Genomic DNA, 25,570 nt, shown 5'->3' on the forward strand with positions numbered 1-25,570 from the left:
AGACACACACAATACTGATGACATACCAGCAACCTGGATGGACCTGTCACAGACACACACAATACTGATGACATACCAGCAACCTGGATGGACCTACAGTCACACACAATACTGATGACATACCAGCAACCTGGATGGACCTGTCACAGACACACACAATACTGATGACATACCAGCAACCTGGCTGGACCTACAGTCACACACAATACTGATGACATACCAGCAACCTGGATGGACCTGTCACAGACACACACAATACTGATGACATACCAGCAACCTGGCTGAACCTGTCACAGACACACACAATACTGATGACATACCAGCAACCTGGCTGGACCTACAGTCACACACAATACTGATGACATACCAGCAACCTGGATGGACCTGTCACAGACACACACAATACTGATGACATACCAGCAACCTGGCTGAACCTGTCACAGACACACACAATACTGATGACATACCAGCAACCTGGATGGACCTGTCACAGACACACACAATACTGATGACATACCAGCAACCTGGATGGACCTACAGACACACACAATACTGATGACATACCAGCAACCTGGATGGACCTGTCACAGACACACACAATACTGATGACATACCAGCAACCTGGCTGAACCTGTCACAGACACACACAATACTGATGACATACCAGCGACCTGGATGGACCTGTCACAGACACACACAATACTGATGACATACCAGCGACCTGGATGGACCTGTCACAGACACACACAATACTGATGACATACCAGCAACCTGGCTGAACCTGTCACAGACACACACAATACTGATGACATACCAGCAACCTGGCTGGACCTGTCACAGACACACACAATACTGGTGACATACCAGCGACCTGGCTGGACCTGTCACAGACACACACAATACTGATGACATACCAGCGACCTGGATGGACCTGTCACAGACACACACAATACTGATGACATACCAGCAACCTGGCTGGACCTGTCACAGACACACACAATACTGGTGACATACCAGCGACCTGGATGGACCTGTCACAGACACACACAATACTGATGACATATCAGCGACCTGGATGGACCTGTCACAGACACACACAATACTGATGACATACCAGCAACCTGGCTGGACCTGTCACAGACACAGCACCTTATCAACCTTGTCAACTGACAACAGGTCCCCCAATATACCAAAGTCCACCCAGCAAAATTGTTCATACATAGCAAAATAAAGAACAATGTTTCGGTTATACCTGCTCTTTTCAAATTGGGAGTTAATTAGAGTGAATATGTGCCTTTCATGCAGGATTGAATTACGTCCTAGAACAGATAGCTAATGAAAGGCAAGGATACCAAATCAGTTAATTACCTTCATAATGACAGAGAAACTTGTACATAATAAGACAATGCCCAGTATAGTTTAAATATTTTATGAGAGGTGTAATGAGAGGTGTAGAAAGCTCTTCAAATATTCAGTAACAGAACTTTCATCATATAATCCTTCAAACACAATTTTGTAATTATGACCTACTGCCCTGACAATACAACTTCATTTTTGCAAACCAACCAATAGTGTACTAACATTTATTCCATAATAAACACTTCCCAACCCACCGCCCACAACAAGGAGAACATTGACCAGTATTCAAATTGTTGTGCATAAGACAGTACCTTATACTTGGGGAGTATGAACGGTGTTGAACATTTCATTAACACTCATGGGAAGAAGACTCAATGAAACCTAAGTCTGTTATAATTTTGCTTACTTACATTTATGCATACCATTAGAATCTTCTCTACATTTAATAAATGTTACATTTGGATTTTGTCTCAAAACACATATATAATTTATTGGGAAAATATTTTATAAGATGAAATGTTAGTGGTTTGGTGATCATTGTTTATTACGTGTATAGAATACCTCACTATTATTGTCTTAAACTGAACAGAAACATGTAATTGTGTTGTAATATGTGATCTGGAAGTGATCAGGGGTATCATCATTTATTGTTATCATGATCATTAAGAAGCCTAACCTATCTGAATTAAAACTTTAGAAAAATCGGATCTTCTATACAGATATATACAATGTATTTCAATGTGCTGTAACTGTTCGAGTTGTTTTGTCAAAACAAGATATATATCTTGTGACAGTTTGTAAACTTAAGCCAAAATTAAGGCAAACCATATTATGTTCTAAACTTCTGCGCAGATATCTGATGAATAAATTACAGTGAAACTCATATGAATGTATTAAAACGCCGCCTTTTATAACTCCTCCCAGTACCACAAAATCGAAAGCCCAAAATACAAAGGGATGCAAAATTGTTTGCCATTTTTAAAGTGCTCAATTCCCAAGTACTCAATTCCCGATACCATTTTACCAAACTTGACAAAATAAGAATTAATTAGTATAAAGTTTTCAATTGAAAATGTTTTAATTAACAGAATGAATGCTTTAGCATAATTTTATCATATGGTGACATACGATACAAGTTCTTTGATATCAAAGTAATCAATATTTTATTGAACATACTATGTGGATTGATGACTTGCAAGAAGTGAAATCATAATCTTCACATAATACAGATTTTCCTGTTATATTAAATCACCTTACGTCAATAAGACACGTGCAACAGACAAACCCCCACTACGCAACCCATATTCTTATTTGTCGACATATTTTGCTTTATTCTATAATGACACACGCAACCTGATCGTATTAAAATTCAGCGATGGCCATCATAGAGTGCAGATCGGAGATTAAAGTAAAGTTAACGGCTTCAATCTTCTCACAGTTTGATCATGCGTACAATTTCGCATAAATTTGAAAGACATTCTACTTAGCTTTATGAAATACCCATACACAAAAGAGCTGAAAAAACATCTGATACTTTGCATATGAATACAACTGTGTTTACATTATCCTCTATATCATGCACTGAATACCAAGTAGGATATTGTGCTACTTTTCAAATAACTTGCATACATTTAATGCACGGTATAAATTTCTTCAAACTTTTAACCAACAAGTTCAAAACAAACTAAAAAGATCAAAGGTGAAACACTTTTAGCAGGACCAATGCTCAAAGAGATACAGAACGAGGTAAAAAATATCTAAGAAATCAATTCTGATAAAAGCTTCTTGCATCAACCTAAAATGACTGGTAGTTTAATGAGAAATGACAGAAAAATGCAACAATTGCTGTAAATAAACAAGAAGACAATTAATAGGCAAACAGTATCACTATAAATAAACATCATGTAAGAAGGTTTAATACATTGGTCAAACATATACTATAGAGGCATTGCCACCTTTGGTATAATCTATTTAAAGAGTAACAATAGAACCCTGTCGAACAATTGACATCAGTGGACACTGCAGCTTACAATGGCCACTTGGTCCTAATTGGTAAATCACCACTACTGTATAATTAAATAATTAGCCGAGATTAGTTTAACACCTTCAATATCAAGCTAATATTGACTGAACCTTCATATCCAGTGTTGGTCAGGTTTGCGGGGTCTTTGATCCTTGTTTTACTGTTAATATAAATATTAACTTTAATCAATGGCAATAAAACAACAAATATAAACTATTCTAACACAATTATAGATGTACTTTTACAGAATATACTGTGTGGAAGCATGTGGGTCTATCTTGTCATGACTGTATTATCTACACTAGTTACAAAAATGTCTATCATCAAATCAAACTAATCACACATCTCTCAAACCCCTTTTACTTGATTCATGATAACAACCCCCCACCCCCCAAAAAAAAACATAACAGTTTCCAAATGTTTAAATGTTTTAATACATCTCTCAAATATTAAACCTATATATAGCGGATGCAACTTGACCCCCAATGGTTGACCTTTGTATTATAAGACATAATGAGGCACAACATACTATTGAAAATGGGTGTACGTAAAACACTGTATACAAACTAATTCCATATAAATATACACGGCTACCCTAAGCACCCCTTATTTCTACAATGAAATAATCGATATGAATAATCAGCCTAAGGGCAACCATCGCGGTCAAGTTGCGACTACTATAGCATAGTTATGTTTTCACCATTATAATGATGCTGAGGGAGCGTATATTGCCTAAGGTGAACTATAGATATTCCTAGATAATTTGTGATGTAAATGATAACAGCTCTTGTCTGTCATCCACACATTGCCCTGTCAATAACTGTACAAAATTATCACTTAACTAGTCCATTAAAGTGCCAATATGAAAAATGTCCATATTTAATCATATATCAAGTCATTTTTCTGCAAACTGTCATGTAATGATCCTGTAATTGTGCTGAAGTGCAGTTTTACCACAATTACATACATTGTATTATCACATGTTATAACTGTCAATAAACAGATACTGATTTTCAAGAATAGAATTGAATTGAATGGAATCATATGTACAGCCCGAGTGCCAGTGGAAAGTAAAAAATACATGGAAACTTTCTTCAAATTGTAAAAATCATCCAAAGAGCAACCAAATGTTCCACTGTTGTAAACAGAGGTCAAAATATACTGGCACTGTAAACACTGCCTGTAATTTTGTTCAAAACCATATGTTTTCTCTTATCTTAAAACTGCTGTAAACCTGAAGCCTGGAAAATTTTCCCAGGATTCTTCTGAACCAGAATCCCTTAAACAGTTCCAGTGAGTAGCAAGTAATTACATTACACTTCAGACATACAGCAGACTTAAATACCAGAAAATTAACACATCTTTAAACTCATGGCAGCATGTTAAAATTTGATTCTGTAAAAAAAAGGGACTTTCAAACAAGCAAAACTTGAGTAGAGTAGAACATGTGAACTAAGTGTATTTTGGGGCTGTTCATATCTCTTCATTTAATAACTATATTAAAATCATTTAATGATGGTTTTTTTAAACTCTCGGTTTCTGCATCTTGTACAAGTAAGTTTTCTTTTATTCTTTTGCATACAACACTGCAAACTGTGTTTTTACCAAACAATAAGTGCAAATCATTTTCCGTCTGTTTCTTGGTCTGTTTTTATAACAAAAGACTTTAAAATAAAATTATACATGGGGTGTTTGAAAAGAAATGCAACCAATCTTCGCATTTTTCTATCTTTTAAGTTTGATAGAGGAATTGAATGCAGTTGTTGAGATTGACATTTAGTTATATATGTGCTACAAATTTCATCTGAATCCAGTCTGATTAGGGTACTGTCATATTCGGCAAACCCCTCATATGTCAACTACATGAAGTTTTTAACATACTAAAACTCATCAGACAGAACCCTTAAATTTCAAGCATTTCTTTCATTACTAATAAACACTCATCACTTTCTAATAATAAAACTTCCCGACCACGATTTTATACATGTTTCTGTAAAATGCTTGTGTTAATTTTACCGATCGTATGACAAAATGCTGTCATTGAAACACCCTAAAGTATCATCAACCATCTGCCGCCCAAGTCAAAATCTTAAATTGACCTTAATACAAATTTAAACCTAAGTATGTAATCGCAAGTGTCCAATTGGTATACGTACTTCCTATGCATCTGTGGTATTATGGGAAATTGTAATAACGTGACAATTGTCATAAGCACTTACAGCAATTGAGAGTTGCGTGAAAAGCTTCCCTAATAACAACTTGAGAAAAAATTGTCACATGAGAAAATATTTCATTTCTATATAAAGACAAACATGATCAGGAAGGAGCGTGTAATGAAACACGTAATTTCTAGGTTATTTCAAAGTTAATCATGTTATTTCAGAGTATTTAATTCTAATAAGAACTGTTACAAGTTTTTTAATAATTACATTGAGCAATTCCATGCTTTCTATACAAATATAAAAAAGTTGTGAAGTTTTCAAAACAACAGTGAATTTCAATATTCACAGATTTCTGAATAACTTGGCAGGAAAAAAATCAAATCAAAACTGAAATATATATCAAAACTATCAATAACTTCCTGCTGATTAACTTCTGTGTGTAAAAAAGTTACAGTTTCAATGCACTGTATTCTTTTTTACAAGTACAAGGAAGAGTTACCTCTAATATTGTTAAGAATTTTTTTGTTATTTCTGTGCAACAGATCTTTCTCATTTTCACTTGTGTGTGGCAGATCTTTCTATTTTACTTGTATATGGCAGAACTTTGTCATTTATTTCACTTGTATGTGGCAGAAATTTTTCATTTACTTCACTTGCATGTGGCAGAACATTGTCATTTACTTTACTTGCATGTGGCAGAACATTGTCATTTACTTTACTTGCATGTGGCAGAACATTGTCATTTACTCTACTTGCATGTGGCAGAACATTGTCATTTACTTTACTTGCATGTGAGATCTTTGTCATTTACTTTACTTGCATGTGGCAGAACTTTGTCATTTACTTTACTTGCATGTGAGATCTTTGTCATTTACTTTACTTGCATGTGGCAGAACTTTGTCATTTACTTTACTTGCATGTGAGATCTTTGTCATTTACTTTACTTTCATGTGGCAGAACATTGTCATTTACTTTACTTGCATGTGAGATCTTTGTCATTTACTTTACTTGCATGTGGCAGAACACTGTCATTTACTTTACTTGCATGTGAGATCTTTGTCATTTACTTCACTTGTATGTGGCAGAAATTTTTCATTTACTTCACTTGCATGTGGCAGAACATTGTCATTTACTTTACTTGCATTTGGCAGAACATTGTCATTTACTTTACTTGCATGTGGCAGATTTTTGTCATTTACTTTACTTGCATGTGAGATCTTTGTCATTTACTTTACTTGCATGTGGCAGAACTTTGTCATTTACATTACTTGCATGTGGCAGAACATTGTCATTTACTTTACTTGCATGTGGCAGAACATTGTCATTTACTTTACTTGCATGTGAGATCTTTGTCATTTATTTTACTTGTATGTGTCAGAACTTTGTCATTTACTTTACTTGCATGTGAGATCTTTGTCATTTACTTTACTTGCATGTGGCAGAACTTTGTCATTTACTTTACTTGCATGTGAGATCTTTGTCATTTACTTTACTTGCAAGTGAGGTCTTTGTCATTTACTTTACTTGCATGTGGCAGATTTTTGTCATTTACTTTACTTGCATGTGAGATCTTTGACATTTATTTTACATGCATGTGGCAGAACTTTGTCATTTACATTACTTGCATGTGGCAGAACATTGTCATTTACTTTACTTGCATGTGGCAGAACATTGTCATTTACTTTACTTGCATGTGAGATCTTTGTCATTTATTTTACTTGTATGTGTCAGAACTTAAGTCATTTATTTTACTTGCATGTGGCAGAACTTTGTCATTTACTTTACTTGTATGTAGCAGAATTTGGCATTTACTTTACTTGCATGTGGTAGAACTTTTTTATTTACTTTATAGGTATGTGGCAGAACTATCATTGTTTACTTACATGTGACAGAACTTTATCAGTTTTCACTTACATGTGACAGAACTTTGTCAGTTTTCACTTACATGTGACAGAATTTTGTCAGTTTTCACTTACATGTGAATGAACTTTTGTCAGTTTTCACTTACATGTGAATGAACTTTGTCAAAATGCACAACATTCAGTAATGAATCAAACTGTTTAATATTCCTCAAATACCCACTGTTTTTCTAACTAATAGTATTAACCCTTACCCTGCTAAATTTCTAAAATGGACTGGTCCATCATTCAGTTTGGGCAGTACCACTTATTATTCAAAGGAGTGTTAACTGAAAATATACTGACTGAATAGCGAACAGTGCAGACCATGATCAGCCTGCACGGATGTGCAGGCTGATCTTGGTCTGCACTGGTCGCAAAGGCAAAAACACTTGCCACCAGCAGGCTAAGGGTTAATAATTATTGTTCACAGAAAAATCCAGAAGCGACCAGTATTTCACATTGTACCCTTACCTGATGGACATGTACACTGGTAGGTTGTTGCACCGGTGATTTTACACATGCCGTTGTTCTGGCAGGGGTCCGGGTCACATGGAACATATCGGTGCTCACACAACTGACCTCGATATTCTACTGGGCAATTACAACTGTAAAACATACACAATAATTCTTCATTTTCATGGAAACAATGGTGACTATTTTCATTACATTTTTTCACAGAGCAATCAGTTCTGCAGATAGCAACATCATTTTCAACATCTTCTGAGCTGATGAAATGAGCAAGACAATAATGTACTTTTCCAAGACAGTAAAGCATTTACCAGTGGGCACTATTATGATGTGTAATATTTTTTATACCTTATTATTAGAGGTCTGTGATAGCCCTAAATGGCTCACCTACTTTTACAGGCTACAACTTTGGCAGAAAGTTTTCCTGGAAACATTTCCACCAAACAACTGGAGCTGTCACAGGAGTGACGAATTATAACCCCACAATACACCTTTGTCATGTCAAAGTTGAACCTAAAAATCAATAGCAGTCACCTGCTGGTCATGATCAACCTCCCTATCAACTTTCATGATCCTAGGCCCAAGCGTTCTCAAGTTATTATCCAGAAATCTTTCAACTGTTCTGGGTCATTGTGACCTTGACCCTTGACCTACTGACCTCAAAGTCGAACTTCACCTGTATTTTATGATGTGACACCTGTGTACCAAACTTTATGGTCCTAGGTCCAAGCATCCTCAAGTTATTGTGCGGAAATGGTTTAACTGTTCCAGGTCACTGTGACCTTGACCTTTGACCTACTGACCTCAAAATCAATAGGGGTCATCTGCAGCCTACTGACCTCAAAGTCAAATTTGACCTGTTTTTTATGAAATACACCTGTGTACCAAAATTTATGATCCTTGGCCCAAGCGTTCTCAAGTTATCAACCAGAAACGGTTTAACTGATCCAGGTCATTGTGACCTGGGCCTTTAACCTACAGACCTCAAAGTTGAACTTGACATGTATTTTGTAATGCTACACCTGTGTACCAAAATTATTTAAATCTGTCAAGCCTTTCATGAGTTATTGTCTGGAAACCATGAAAACCAACGGACCGACCGACCAACAGACTGACAAGCTCACTCCTATATACCCCCCAAACTTCATTTTGTTGGGGTATAACTATGAAATTGGACAAGCAATATCGGACTGGAGGATTTTCGAAGTTCCACTATACTGAACAAGAGCTGTCAGTGGACAGCGCGCTTGACTATTCTCAGTGCTTGATAGTATAATATAAGCTTTGAGTAAAACTATAACATTATAATAAGCATATTCTAAGTCGAAAATGGGCCATAATTCAGTCAAAATGCTTGATAGAGTTGCCTCCTCCTTTTTACAGACTGGGGTCATGATGGTAAACAAGTATGCAAAGTATCAAAGCAATATCTCAATGAACTTTGAAAATATTTGGGGTGGTACGCAAACTTTAACATTAGTGTGACGCTCACGCTCATGCTAACGCCGATGCCGGGGCAAGTAGGATAGCTCCCCTATTCTTCGAATAGTCGAGCTAAAAATAAAAGTGACCATACACCACCCTCTGACCACCATACCACACCCTCAGGCCAACACACAATGGTTAAGGAAGAAATGTTGCTTGAAAATGATTTCCCTTTTTAGCCCTGCTGGTTATGTTTTGACAAAAAGGGATAATTTTAACAATCACCCATGTAACATTTGTTAGTAATTATTTAAGAAATAATTTATAGAAAAAAGAGTGTTTTAACACTTACTTATGCACGATGGGCAGATATAAGTCGGGCGTAATAATTTCATGAAGGCATAGCCCTCGTGAAGTTATTTGTACAACTTATTACCACCCGAGTGTATAAATAGTGTTAAAACACGGTTTTGCTATAAATTATTTCGATTCTAATATGCCCTTAATCTAGAACAGAAGATGAAATATAGTAGTGCTCTATCTTGGTTGCAACAAAAACACTGACGTCACTGCACGTTAACATGACGTCATTCTAGCATAGGAGTGTTTCAACAGAGAAAAGCGTATTAGAATTTAAAATTAGGCAAGCAGTTTCTGATAAGATAATTTTTTACAAAGTTTCCACTGTATACATAAAGGGAAAAGTGACCACGTTTATACTTTGGTAGCGTAACATTAGGAACATTTCTTGAAATAACTTCAAAATTAAAACAAACTTTTGAAGGTATTATATTTGTAGCTCTGTTTGCCATGTATTTTGATGATAAGAATAACTTGAACATTCTTCATAAGTTCATTTTTCTAAAACTAAGCCATCAGTTTCTGCTAAGAAGAACTCTTAATTGCCACTATATACATTTAGTTATAATATACCTAGCCCCTTGGATCCATTTATTTCTTCCAATAGAATAAACTGAACACCCTACAAAGTATCATTTGTGTGAAAATGTATCAAAACAGGACCAGTAGTGTGGACAAAAAAAGATTTTTGAAGATTTATTAGTGGCACTCTGGTTTTATATGGAGTCAAAAAAAAAACAAGAAATGATGAAAAAAAAAACCACCAAGAAATAAATCATTTCAAACGTTGTTTGTCTACAAAATATACCTAGACAAGCTACCAACAGTCTAATTTTATCATGGACTTTGACAGAAAAGGAGGGGAAACTACTACTATAAACTTTAGTAAACTACTTTGTTATAGGTTACCTCCCTTACAATATCATTTTGTAGATGACTTTGTTATAGGTTACCTCCCTTACAATATCATTTTGTAGATGACTTACAAGTACGATCCATACTGATTTTTGCAAGATCCACCATTCTGACACAAGTTAGGGTTGGCTTCACACTCATCTATATCATCCTTACACGTATCACCTGTAAATCCAAACTTGCATGTACATGTGTACCCAGTGCTGTGTGACATACAGGTGGCACCATTACTACATGGCTGGTTCACGCAGTAGTCGATTGTCTCACAGTGCATTCCTGAGAAAAAAAATAAGAGTGTAACAATCATGGCTGAAATGAAAAACCATAATTCTTTGACAGAAAGAACTTCCTGTTTCATATAGGGAACCAAACTTGTCTTCTGCTCTATTTTAGCAGCGAATTCCTTCATGTGCGGTGGCCATTCTGCTTCCTTGGGTACTGTTGGTGGTTACACTGCCTAAACCTGAAATAATGCATGGAGATGAACTTATGTTTTCCACTGGAAAGTCATTAGGAAGACATAAAATTCAATAAAAACAGACAAACTTTTATATCAGTATTACCTTTATTATGTAAAACTGCAATTAGCAGACCTTACCAAGAGTAAAATAGTTCAGCTATGGAGCCAACATTTTTTACTGAAGACTTTTAACACCTTATTATTGTTATTATTATTATTATTATACCAGATTTATAAAGCGCCCTTTTCATGGTCAATTTCACATTCAAAGGCGCTTTACGTAGTTCAAATGCAGCCACACAGGGCGCATAATTCATCCTCTACTAGTACACAGAGCGACCAGAGGGACAGAGTGAGACAAAGCCCCCACGACAGAGAGATCAGAAATCAGGTACAGGCTTGTCCGGCTAACTTAGCCTAGCTCGTTGCGAATAGACAGCTGGTTCTTTAACGTGCCTAGTGTATAGCACTGATACACGCAAGGATTGCCTGGGTTCCTGACCAGTACACCTCTAGTTGGGTAGGAAACACTGAAAAGCGTTTCTGAAAATTCCCGAGTAACTACTGGGCATCGAACCGCCGACCTCAGGATTGGAAGGCCAGTGTGCAAACCACTGAGCTATCCGTCCACCGTTATAAATCTTCTTGGCTATTACTGGAAATCAAAAATGTTTTGAAACTGAAATCAACAATGTTTTGAAACTGAAATCAACAAGTGAAATGAAACTTATCGATAATTTAGTGGGAAAGATGATCACAGTCAATGGATCCAAGGTCATCTTGAAACCTACTCTGAGGACAAAGCAAAAACATACTTAAGATGCTGTCTTGTTCAAATAACAACTAGCAAAATGTATTAATGTTAAAAACATCGAAGTATGTGTGTACATTAATAACTGTATGAAATAACTGACACAGCAGTCTACTGTCTGGCTGCTAGGTGTCTGCTAATTTATAAAACATTACATATGTTAACAGTAAGTCTCAATGAATTACAGGAATGTACCAGATTTCCAAGGTTACAATCCTCTCATATTATATACGTTTTTGATGATCAATCTTTCCCCTGTATAAAAGTTAGCAATATATTTTTTTCAACCTAATACATACCCTCTCATTGTCTAACATGTTTTATATCCACCCTTAAACTTATTTATTTTTATCTTGCCACTACCCTTTATTTCGCTAAAACAGGGCTGTCATGTAAATTCTGCCTTTTTATGTCACCCTGCCTTTACACGGCAGGTGCTGATGGACTATGTTTAGCAGGCACTGTATACGTGGTCAAGATTTCAGAAGATGTAATGAAGGTTCGAACAGTTCATCATGCAACCACTGTGACTGCCACGGAAAAATTAAAACCTATTCAGTTCTATTCTATTCCACCTCAATACAGTAAGGTGTGAAGACAGTGTTTAAGCCTAAGTCAATCAACCATGACACTGTCAAAGTTGGTGTTTTGGAGTGTTAATCTTCTGGTTAGAAACTGAGGCTTTTAATCTGCTTTAAACAGGCATTTTTCGCTGAAGAACAACTTTCACTGAATTCTCATTTTTTGCCAGAAATGGAGCAGTTAAAGGTAGAGACTGCGGGCTTTTGATTTCAAGAGTCGTTTTTGGCTGTATTTTGTCCAAGCTGAAACTTCATTACTTGTTTTGTACATAAACGCCCGGTTAGCACCTATGCTATAAATAACACAGAAATCAAAATGTAAGATAAGGATTAATGTTTTTGTTGCAATATCTAAGCAATCATGTTTAACTGAAGTAAGCAAATGGGTGGAGGAATTTACAGAAAGGATTAATTTTGTATCAAAAATCAATTTGCTGTTAACAGGTTTCTTTGGTTCCAGAATAAATTGGATATTATTTGTTTGTTTTGGGTTTAACGCCGTTTTTCAACAGTATTTCAGTCATGTAACGGCGGGCAGTTAACCAAACCAGTGTTCCTGGATTCTGTACCAGTACAAACCTCTTCTCCACAAGTAACTGCCAACTTCCCCACATGAATCAGAGGTGGAGGACTAATGATTTCAGACACAATGTCGTTTATCAAATAGTCATGGAGAACATATGCCCCGCCTGAGGATCCAATCATGACCCCGCGATCCGTAGACCGATGCTCTACCTACTGAGCTAAGCGGGCGGGCAAATTGGATATTAGGTTAGTGTCTTTCTGAACTTCACTGAAAAGGTTATCCCCCTTAGCTGGGCTTCAGGTGGATAAACCTTTCTCTGACTTGCTGAATAAACTGACAGTAACCTAATATTCTCTATAACAGTTCTTTCAACTTAAGTCAACTGAGCTTATTGTCTTGAACTGATACAGTGTAGTAAAAACTGGGGTAAAATTGTCTGCTTCCAGTAGTCCCGAACCAATATGTTTAGTGAAGACTGTGGTAAAATTGTCTGCTTCCAGTAGTCTTGAATTGGTACTGTTTAGTGAAGACTGTGGTAAAATTGTCTGCTTCCTGTAGTCCTGAACTGATACAGTTTAGTGAAGACTGTGGTAAAATTGTCTGCTTCCTCTAGTACTGAATCGATACAGTTAAATGAAGACCTGCTTCCAATAGTACTGAAAGGATACCGTTTAGTGAAGACTGTGGTAAAACAGTCTTCTTCCCATAGTACTGAATCGATACAGTTAAATGAAGAGAGGGGAAAAATTGTCTGCTTCCAGTAGTACTGAATCGATACCATTTTGTGAAGACTGTGGTAAAATTGTCTGCTTCCCATAGTACTGAATCGATACAGTTAAATGAAGAGTGGGGTAAAATTGTCTGCTCCCAGTAGTCCTGAATTGATACAGTTGAGTGAGGACGGTGGTAAAATTGTCTGCTTCCTGTAGTCCTGAACTGATATAGTTGAGTGAAGACTGTGGTAAAATTGTCTGCTTTTGTAGTCCTGAATTGATACAGTTAGTGAAGACTGTGGTAAAATTTCTTATAGTCCCAGATTTGATAAGATGTGAATGGTCGCTACCAGTATCCGACTGTCAGGAAAACTGGGAAAGATTGTCTGCTTCCATGAAGTCCGATTGCAACATTGATGTAGCTAATTTTGTTCTTACTTATCATAATTTCAACTTGGACATTGTTGTTTATTCAGTCCTGAATTGTACAGTTTGATAGTGGGTTTTTTTAAAGCCAGAATGCATACAGTTAAGGACGGGTAAAATGTTACCAGTAGTCGAATGATACATTTAAAGACGTGTACTTTGTTTCTGCCTTGATGATAAGTTGAGTGAAGTCTGTGTACAAACCCCTGTAGTACTGATGATACTTGGTGCCCACTTAAATTGTCCTTTTGTAGTCCTGAATTGATATAGTTGAGTGTAGACTGTGGTAAAATTGTCTGCTTCTTGTAGTCCTGAATTGATACAGTTTAGTAAAGACTGTGGTAAAATTAAATTCCCAGATTTGCAAAATGTGAATGATGACACCCGACTGTCGGCAACATGACACCAGACTGTCGGCATTATGACACCCGACTGTTGGCAACATGATGTTAGCAATTATTTGATTCTACTTTATCATAATTTCATCACTGACTTCGTTGTTTTAATCAATCCTCCTTCCAGTTTGACTTTTTGGGGTTTTTTCAAAAGAAAAAAAAGCAACGTTAAGGTCGGGACAAAATTTTAGGGTCGGTCAGGTAACAGTAAACACAGGTACTTTTTTTCTGGCCTTATGAAAAGCTTTTCTTTTTTTACAAACAACAAGAGATCACAGAGTGATCTTGGTGCCCACCAATGTGCCATTTTTGAGTGTTCCAAATTTCAAGACTTATTGACTAGCTCAAGGTCAAATTTCATTTCCGTACACAACACTGTGCATGTGGTCCAAATTCGAAAGCTGTAGCTTGAGAAATGTGAAGGTAGGTCACTAGACAAATTTCAAGGACAAAGTTCTTTGTACACAAAACTATGCATGTGCATCAAGTTTGAAGACTGTAGTTTGAGAAATTTGAAAGTAGGTCACTAGGTCAATCTTAAGGTCAAAGTTTATTTCGGTACATAAAACTATGCAAGTGGTCCAAATTTGAAAGCTGTAGCTTGAGAAATGTGAAAGTAGGTCACTAGATCAATTTCAAGGACAAAGTTCTTTGTACACAAAACTATGCATGTGCATCAAGTTCGAAGACTGTAGTTTGAGAAATGTGAAGGTAGGTCACTAGATCAATTTCAAGGACAAAGTTCTTTGTACACAAAACTATGCATGTGCATCAAGTTTGAAAGCTGTAGTTTGAGAAATGTGAAGGTAGGTCACTAGATCAATTTCAAGGACAAAGTTCTTTGTACACAAAACTATGCATGTGCATCAAGTTTGAAGACTGTAGTTTGAGAAATGTGAAGGTAGGTCACTAGATCAATTTCAAGGACAAAGTTCTTTGTACACAAAACTATGCATGTGCATCAAGTTTGAAGACTGTAGTTTGAGAAATTGAAGTGTCACAAATTCATATTTATCAAGGTCAAATTCTTTCGTACACAAACACTGTGCATGTGCTCAATTTCGAAAGCTGTAGTTGAGAAATTTGAAAGTAGGTCACTAGGTCAATCTAAGGTCAAAGTTTATTCGTAATAAAAACTATGCAAGTGGTCAAATTTGAAGGCTGTAGCTTAGAAATGTGAAGTAGATCACTAGTCAATCGTTAAACTAGAAATGTTTGTAAAAAGCGCATGTCTCCCCCATGCAAGTCTACAAATCAATAGGGGCCAGGAGCGAAAGTCAAAGAGACACTGATGGTTGGCTGCAATAGGGATCATCTACTTGGCATGTCCAGTCATCCCGCTAAATTTCAACACTAGTGGCCTAGTGGTTCTCAAGTCACTGTTCAGGCTCCTGTGACCTTGACCTTTGATCAAGTGACCTCAAAATAAATAGGGGTCATCTACTCTGCATGTCCAATCATCCTATTAAGTTTCAACATTGTAGGTCAAGTGGTTCTCAAGTTATTTCCAAAAAATGATTTTACATGAACAGGCCACTGTGACCTTGACCTTTATTAGACTGACCCCAAAATCAATAGGGGTCATCTACTCTGCATGTTTAATCATCCTATGAAGTTTCAACATTCTGGGTCAAGTGGTTCTCAAGTTATTGATCGAAACTGGTTATCAATGTTCAGGCCCCTGTGACCTTGACCTTTAACGGAGTGACCCTAAAAACAATAAGGGTCATTTACTCAGCATGAACAATCATCCTATGAAGTTTCAACATTCTGGGTCGAGAGGTTCTCAAGTTATTGATTGGAAACGGTTTTCCATGTTCAGGCCCCTGTGGCCTTGACCTTTAACAGAGTGACCCTAAAATCGTTAGGGTTCATCTACTCTGCATGACCAATCATCCTACGAAGTTTCATCATTCTGGGTCAAGTGGTTCTCAAGTTACTGACCGGAAATGGTTTTCAATGTTCGGGCCCCTGTGACCTTGACCTTTCACAGAGTGAACCCAAAATTGTTAGGGATCATCTACTCTTTATGACCAATCATCCTATAAAGTTTCAACATTCTGGGTCAAGTGGTTCTCAAGTTACTGACCGGAAATGGTTTTCAATGTTCAGGCCCCTGTGACCTTGACCTTTAATGGAGTGACCCCAAAATCGATAGGGGTCATCTACTTTGCATGTACAATCATCCTATGAAGTTTCAACATTCTGGGTCAAGTGGTTCTCTAGTTATTGATCAGAAATGGTTTTCAATGTTCAGGCCCCTGTGACCTTGACCTTTGACGGAGTGACCCCAAAAACAATAGGGGTCGTCTACTCTTTATGACCAATCATCCTATCAAGTTTCAACATTTTGGGTCAGGTGGTTCTCTAGTTATTGATTGGAAATGGTTTTCAATGTTCAGGCCCCTGTGACCTTGACCTTTGACGGAGTGACCCCAAAATCAATAGGGGTCATCTACTCTTCATGACCAATCATCCTATGAAGTTTCAACATTCTGGGTCCAGTGGTTCTCTAGTTATTGATCGGAAATGGTTTTCAATGTTCAGGCCCCTGTGACCTTGACCTTTGACGGAATGACCCCAAAATCAATAGGGCTCATCTACTCTTCATGGCCAATCATCCTATGAAGTTTCAACATTCTGGTGCAAGTGGTTCTCTAGTTATTGATCGGAAATGGTTTTCAATGTTCAGGCCCCTGTGACCTTGACCTTTGATGGAGTGACCCCAAAAACAATAGGGGTCGTCTACTCCAGCAGCCCTACAACCCTATGAAGTTTGAAGGTTCTAGGTCAAACGGTTCTCCAGTTATTGCTCGGAAATGAAGTGTGACGTACGACGGACGGACGGACGGACTGACTGACGGACGGACGGACAGGGCAAAAACAATATGTCTCCTGGGGGAGACATAATTACACTTCAGAACACAAATCTATGCATGTGGTCCAAATTTAAAGCCTGTACCTTCAAAAATGTGAAAGTAGGTCACTAGGTCAATGTCAAGGTCAAAGTTTGTTTCAGTACACAATCCTATGCATGTGGTCTAAATTTGAAGCCTGTAGCTACAGAAATGTGAAAGTAGGTCACTAGGTCAATCTCAAGGTCAAAGTTCATTTCGGTACACAAAACTATGCAAGTGGTCCAAATTTGAAGGCTGTAGCTTAAGAAATGTAAAAGTAGGTCACTAGGTCAAAATCAAGGTCAAATTTAATTTGGGAACACAGAACTATGCATGTGGTCCAAATTTGAAGCCTGTACCTTCAAAAATGTGAAAGTAGGTCACTAGGTCAATGTCAAGGTCAAAGTTTTTTTCAGTGCACAAAACTATGCATGTGGTCCAAATTTGAAGGCTGTAGCTACAGAAATGTGAAAGTAGGTCACTAGGTCAAAATCAAGGTCAACTCATATCAAGGTTCATCTTGCCACTCAAAACCATACATGTGATCCAAATTTGAATGTTGTAGGTTATAGTCAAGATTTTAAAAGCTTTTCCCTATATAAGTCTATATGAACTATGTGACCCCCAGGGCGGAGCCATATTTGACCCTAGGGGGATACTTAGAACAAACTTGGTAGAGAACCACTAGATGATGCTACATTACAAATGCCAAAGCACTAGGCTTTGTGGTTTGGACAAGAAGTTTTTAAAAGTTTTTCCCTATGTAAGTCTATGTAAACCATGTGACCCCCTGGGGGGCATATTTGACCCTAGGGGGATAATTTGAACAATCTTAGAAGAAGACCACTAGATGATGTCATATACAAAATATCAAAGCCCTAGGCCCTGTGGTTTTGAATAAGAGGTTTTTCAAAGTTTTTCCCTATATAAGTCTATATAAACCATGTGACCCCCCGGGGTGGGGCCATATTAGACCCCAGGGAAAGAACTTGAATCATCTTGGTAGAGGACCACTAGATAATGCTTCATACCAAATATCAAAACCCTAGGCTCTGTGCTTTTGGACAAGAAGATTTTCAAAGATTTTCCCTATATAAATCTATGTAAATTATAGAAATAAACAAAGGGCCATAACTCACTAAAAAATTGTTGAACTAGTCTGATTTTCAGGGGGACACAACTAGGGTACCAATACATCATTCTGACAAAGTTTGGTCAAAATTGCCCTGGCAGTTTCTGAGGAGATGCGATAATGAGAAATTGTTGACGGAATGACGGACGGACGACGGACCACGGACGCAGAGTGATTTGAATAGCCCACCATCTGATGATGGTGGGCTAATAATATCACTTTCTACATACCCATAAAGCCTGATTTACAGTCACACCTGTAGACTGACAGATCTTGCGAGTTACTATTGATACATGTCCCGCCATTTTTGCAAGGAGGATTGTAACACACACTGGCGGGATTTATATATTCACACTGACTTCCAGCAAAGCCTGAAATAAAACAATAATTTGATGAATTTAGAAAAATACAAGAATGTAAATACTGACAGTTAATTGAAACTGTAAATACTCAAATGGCAACAACTTGTACAGTTAAACCCATTGGTCTACATACCGACTGACATACAGACCGACCAACCAACCGGCCAACATTTGCAAAACAATTTACCTCTCCTTCTTCGAAGTGGGGCATAAAAAGTTGAAAAAAAAATCTCCAGTCATAAAAAACATTTAGGGTCTGGCCAAAAATCTAGAGTAGGTCGAGATACCGGAAACAAACAATTTTTTTACACCTAAAAAAATATTGCCAAATAAACTAAAATGGTTACAAGTGACCTAGTTTTTTATCCTAGATGACCAATATTCGAACTTGACCTAGATTTCATCAAGACAATCATTCTGACCCAAATTCACGAAGATCAATTGAAAAATACAGTCTCTATTGCCCAGATGACCCATTTTCGAACTCGGCTTAGATTTTATCAAGATAATCATTCTGACAAAATTTCATGAAGATCAGTTGAAAAATACAGACTCTATCGCATACACAAGGTTTTTCTTTTATTCGATCTAGTGATCTAGTTTTTGACCCCAGATGACCCATTTTGAACTTAGCATAGATTTCATCAAGGTAATTAATCTGACAAAATTTCATGAAAATCAGTTGAAAAATACAGTCTCTATCACATACACAAGGTTTTTCTTTGATTTGACCTAGTGACCTACATTTTGACCCCAGATAACCAATTTTCAAAACAGACATAGATTTCATCAAGGTTATCATTCTGACCAAAATTCATGATGATCAATTGAACAAGAGCTGTCTCCATAGGATGACACATGCCCCCGATGGCACTTTGAATGAATAGTTATGGCCGATGTTAGAGTTTAGGACCTTTGAGTCTTGCGCGCAACACGTCATCTTACTGTGCCACACATTCATGCGTAGTTATTTTAAAATCCATGCATGAATGACAAAGATATGGACCGGACATGCCCATCATTGCACTATCATGAAATATGACCTTTACATTAGCATCAAATATTCCATAATGTTCTGAGCACATCTTACGCTGTATGCCATCCTTAACAATAATGTCTTAATAATAGAAAAATACATCTTTTTTTACCAAAAATCGCCAAAACTGCTCCATTTGATCCAAGATCATGTGCTACTGATCCGGTTTTTCACTGTCACTAAGGAGATGCGTTTATATACATAAAGGTAGGATTTAACAAATTTAGTGTGATATCGTTTTGGCGATCTGTTGAGTTATGAAAAATTCAGTTTCTTAATCCTTGTTTGTTTTTTTTTCAATAACAGGCTCCAAAATAATTATTGATGGCCATTAATGTACATTTAGCTATAATCTATTGACCATGTAGAGTTGCAAAAAACTCTGCAAAAAGAGGTTAGACCTTAGAAATTTCAAAACAGTTTGCTGTCCATGTTTTCTTTGTTACAATATGTTCAGGGCAATACTGTGCTACATTACCTTACGTGCTGGGAAGCCAAACAAAAACTCCCTGTGAGTTCAAACATATTTTATGCTTGCGACTCCAGTTTTCATAGAAAACCCCCAGAATTTGAAATTGGTCCCTCACATGGGGTTCAAAAACCCTCAAAGAAACAAGAGATCACAGAGCGATCTTGGCGCCCACCAATGTGCCATTTTTGAGTGTTCCAAATTTCAAGACTGATTGACTAGCTCAAGGTCAAATTTTCATTTCCATACACAACACTGTGCATGTGGTCCAAATTTGAAAGCTGTAGCTTGAGAAATGTGAAAGTAGGTCACTAGATCAATTTCAAGGACAAAGTTCTTTGTACACAAAACTATGCATGTGCATCAAGTCTAAAGACTGTAGTTTGAGAAATCTGAAAGTAGGTCACTAGGTCAATCTAAAGGTCAAAGTTTATTTCGGTACACAAAACTATTCAAGTGGTCCAAATTTGAAGGCTGTAGCTTGAGAAATGTGAAAGTAGGTCACTAGGTCAAAATCAAGGTCAAATTTCACTTCAGAACACAAATCTATGCATGTGGTCCAAATTTGAAGCCTGTACCTTCAAAAATGTGAAAGTAGGTCACTAGGTCAATGTCAAGGTCAAAGTTTGTTGCGGTACACAATCCTATGCATGTGGTCTAAATTTGAAGCCTGTAGCTATAGAAATGTGAAAGTAGGTCACTAGGTCAATCTTAAGGTCAAAGTTCATTTCAGTACACAAAACTATGCAAGTGGTCCAAATTTTAAGGCTGTAGCTTGAGAAATATGAAAGTAGGTCACTAGGTCAAATTTCATTTGGGAACACAAAACTATGCATGTGGTCAAAATTTGAAACCTGTACCTTCAAAAATGTGAAAGTAGGTTACTAGGTCAATGTCAAGGTCAAAGTCACAGTGCACAAAACTATGCATGTGGTCCAAATTTGAAGGCTGTAGCTACAGAAATGTGAAAGTAGGTCACTAGGTCAAAATCAAGGTCAACTTATGTCAAGGTTCATCTTGCCACTCAAAAATATACATGTGGTCTAAATTTGAATGTTGTTGTTATTGACAAGAAGATTTTAAAAGCTTTTCCCTATATAAGTCTATATGAACCATGTGACCCCTGGGGCGGGGCTATATTTGACCCTAGGGGGATAATTTTAATAAACTTGGTAGAGAACCACTAGATGATGCTACATTACAAATATCAAAGCCCTAGGCTTTGTGGTTTGGACAAGAAGATTTTCAAAGTTTCTCCCTATATAAGTCTATGTAAACCATATGACCCCCAGGGCGGGGCTATATTTGACCCTAGGGGGATAACTTGAACAATCTTAGTTGAAGACCACTAGATGATGTCACATACAAAATATCAAAGCCCTAGACCCTGTGGTTTTGGACAAGAGGTTTTTCAAAGTTTTTCCCCATATAAGTCTATATAAACCATGTGACCCCTGGGGCGGGGCCATATTTGACCCCAGGGAAATAATTTGAATCATCTTGGTAGAGGATCACTAGATGATGCTTCAAACCAAATATCAAAGCACTAGGCTCTGTGGTTTTGGGCAAGAAGATTTTCAAAGTTTTTCCCTATATAAATCTATGTAAATTATAGAAATAAACAAAGGGCCATAACTCACTCACAAATTGATGAACCAGTCTGATTTTCAGGGGGACACAACTAGGATACCAAAACATCATTCTGACAAAGTTTGGTCAAAATCCCCCCAGTAGTTTCTGAGGAGATGCGATAACGAAAAATTGTTAACGGACGAAATGACAGACGGACGGACCACGGACGCAGTGATTTGAATAGCCCACCATCTGATGATGGTGGGCTAAAAATGTTGTGGGAACACTATTCTATCTAAAACACCTTTACCTTTAACCGGAGTGATGCAGTCAAAATAAATGTTGGTTTGCATAGAATTCAAAAACTGAATGTCCCTATTTTATTGACATACCTGGTTGACATATACACTCTGCTGTGTACTGATTGTTGCCACGTGTATTAACTTGACATGTAGCATTGTTTTTACACATAGTCTGTAGACATGGGTTCACTTTCTGGCAGTATTCCCCTATATACTCTGTACCACATCTGCAAACATAAATCAACATTTTTAACAAAAACAAAAATAATTTCAAGGGAGTTAAATGCTAAACCACTAAAAATCATTCAGCTTAAATTGCCTCCCTTACAATAAAAAACTTAATTTAAGATCATTTGTGAAGTGTGCAGGGATGTTATTTGCATATAAACTGCTTCGTGACATTTCCCTTATATCCAGAAATGAAAGCTTGTGTAATTTCTTTGTTTTCTAGTCTGAATGGTTTAATTGAGCTATTAGATAAATTATGCTCTGTAATGAATAGTTCACAATTACCATAAACAATTTACGGAGACACAACACTTCATACCACTTGACATATTTAATAATGGTAGAACAGTCATAATATGCAATGCTGTAATTTCAATTAGTTCTGATACAGACTTGTATCACAGACTAGGGTTGGAAAAAATATTACCAGAGACTACCTACAACTATTTCACATTATGCATTCAGGCAGAAAATGAGATTGACCACAAGGCTCTAGTCCAGATCCTGTTTATGAAATATCTGTCAGGAAATGAAGGCCTTCCTGCTGAAAAGTCCCAGGTAGCTAAAGATGCGGCACAACAAAACAGTACAAGACATCCATGGACTAAAACATGGCTATCAGCCCAGCACGGGTCAAATTCACTAGCTTTACTGACAAGTATAAGTAAATATGTAAATTATGGCTACTTACAACTGTCAGTAGCATCTGCTAGACCCTATATTAGTGTTTTTAATTTCCCAAGGGACAGGTACAGTCTGGCCACTATATGCCCCAGTCACAGATGCAGACAGGCCTCTACATGCGCCAGTGATAGGTGCAGACTAGTCACTATGACTAAGCCTCAGAGATAGGTACAGACTGGCCAATATATGCCCCAGTGATAGGTACAGACCGGCCACTATATGCCCCAGTGATAGGTACAGACTGGCCACTATATGCCTCAATGATAGGCACTAACTGGCAATTATATGCCCCAGTGATGGGTACAGACTGGCCAATACATGCCCAAAGGATAGGTACAGACGGGCCACTATATACCTCAGTGACAGGTATAGAGTGGCCACTATAATGCCTTAGGGATAGGTACTGCTTAACACCTTCCTATGTAAACTATACTACTATGTTTACTTAAAACACTAACAAGAACAATGGAGCAGTGAGCACCAAACAGGCTGAAGAACAATAGAGCAGTGAGCATAAAACAGGTTGAAGAACAATAGAGCAGTAAGCACCAAACAGGTTGAAGAACAACAGAGCAGTGAGCAACAAACAGGTTGAAGAACAACAGAACAGTGAGCATCAAACAGGTTGAAGAACAACAGAGCAGTGAGCAACGAACAGGTTGAAGAACAACAGAACAGTGAGCATCAAACAGGTTGAAGAACAACAGAACAGTGAGCATCAAACAGGTTGAAGAACAACAGAACAGTGAGCACCAAACAGGTTGAAGAACAACAGAGCAGAGAGCACCAAACAGGTTGAAGAACAACAGAACAGTGAGCACCAAACAGGTTGAAGAACAACAGAACAGTTAGCACCAAACAGGTTGAAGAACAACAGAACAGTGAGCATCAAACAGGTTGAAGAACAACAGAACAGTGAGCATCAAACAGGTTGAAGAACAATGGAACAGTGAGCATCAAACAGGTTGAAGAACAACAGAGCAGTGAGCAACGAACAGGTTGAAGAACAACAGAACAGTGAGCATCAAACAGGTTGAAGAACAACAGAACAGTGAGCACCAAACAGGTTGAAGAACAACAGAGCAGAGAGCACCAAACAGGTTGAAGAACAACAGAACAGTGAGCACCAAACAGGTTGAAGAACAACAGAGCAGAGAGCACCAAACAGGTTGAAGAACAACAGAACAGTTAGCACCAAACAGGTTGAAGAACAACAGAACAGTGAGCACCAAACAGGTTGAAGAACAATGGAACAGTGAGCACCAAACAGGTTGAAGAACAACAGAACAGTGAGCACCAAACAGGTTGAAGAACAACAGACCAGTGAGCACCAAACAGGTTGAAGAACAATAGAGCACCAAACAGGTTGGAGAACAACAGAACAGTGAGCACCAAACAAGTTGAAGAACAACAGTGAGCACCAAACAGGTTGAAGAACAACAGGACAGTGAGCACCAAACAGGCTGAAGAACAATAGAACAGTAAGCACCAAACAGGTTGAAGAACAACAGGACAGTGAGCACCAAACAGGCTGAAGAACAATAGAACAGTGAGCACCAAACAGGTTGAAAAACAATAGAGCAGTGAGCACCAAACAGGCTGAAGAACAATAGAGCAGTGAGCACCAAACAGGTTGAAGAACAACAGAGCAGTCAGCACCAACAAGGTTGAAGAACAACAGAGCAGTCAGCACCAAACAGGTTGAAGAACAATAGAGCAGTGAGCACCAAACAGGTTGAAGAACAACAGAACAGTGAGCACCAAACAGGTTGAAGAACAATAGAGCACTGAGCACCAAATAGGCTGAAGAAAAATAGAGTAGTGAGCACCAGGCTAAAGAACAACAGAACAGTGAGCACCAAACAGGTTGAAGAACAACAGAGCAGTGAGCACCAAACAGGTTGAAGAACAACAGAATAGTGAGCACCAAACAGGTTGAAAAACAATAAAGTAGTGAGCACCAGATTGAAGAACAACAGAGCAGTGAGCTCCAGGTTGAAGAACAACAGAACAGTGAGCACCAAACAGGTTGAAGAACAATAGAGTAGTGAGCACCAGGTTTAAGAACAATAGAGTAGTGAGCACCAGGTTGAAGAACAATAGAGTAGTGAGCACCGAACAGGTTGAAGAAAAATAGAGTAGTGAGCACCAAACAGGTTGAAGAACAATAGAGTAGTGAGCACAAAACATGTTGAAGAACAACAGAATAGTGAGCACAAAACAGGCTGAAGAACAACAAAGGTGTGAGCATCAAACAGGTTGAAGAACAATAGAGCAGTGAGCACCACACAGGCTGAAGAACAATAGAGTAGTGAGCACCAACAGGTTGAAGAACAATAGAGCAGTGAGTACCAAACAGGCTG

The 25,570-nt window shown here is 37.7% G+C and overlaps 1 protein-coding gene across 2 annotated transcripts in view; it reads right to left on the minus strand.

The window, feature by feature from the left end:
- The window catches only part of LOC123554756 (neurogenic locus notch homolog protein 1-like), a 148,812-nt gene that overhangs the window by 56,651 nt on the left and 66,591 nt on the right, over positions 1-25,570 (minus strand). For both annotated transcript variants that reach the window (XM_053525276.1, XM_053525277.1), the window contains exons 3-6: positions 22,386-22,522; positions 18,785-18,925; positions 10,685-10,889; positions 7,917-8,050 (exon numbers count right to left, since the gene is read on the minus strand). In XM_053525276.1, coding sequence (XP_053381251.1) covers positions 7,917-8,050; positions 10,685-10,889; positions 18,785-18,925; positions 22,386-22,522 — 617 coding nt within the window. The remainder of the gene's footprint in view (positions 1-7,916; positions 8,051-10,684; positions 10,890-18,784; positions 18,926-22,385; positions 22,523-25,570) is intronic.

Source organism: Mercenaria mercenaria, chromosome 15 (assembly GCF_021730395.1).
Source record: "Mercenaria mercenaria strain notata chromosome 15, MADL_Memer_1, whole genome shotgun sequence".
Taxonomy (NCBI): Eukaryota; Metazoa; Mollusca; class Bivalvia; order Venerida; family Veneridae; genus Mercenaria; species Mercenaria mercenaria.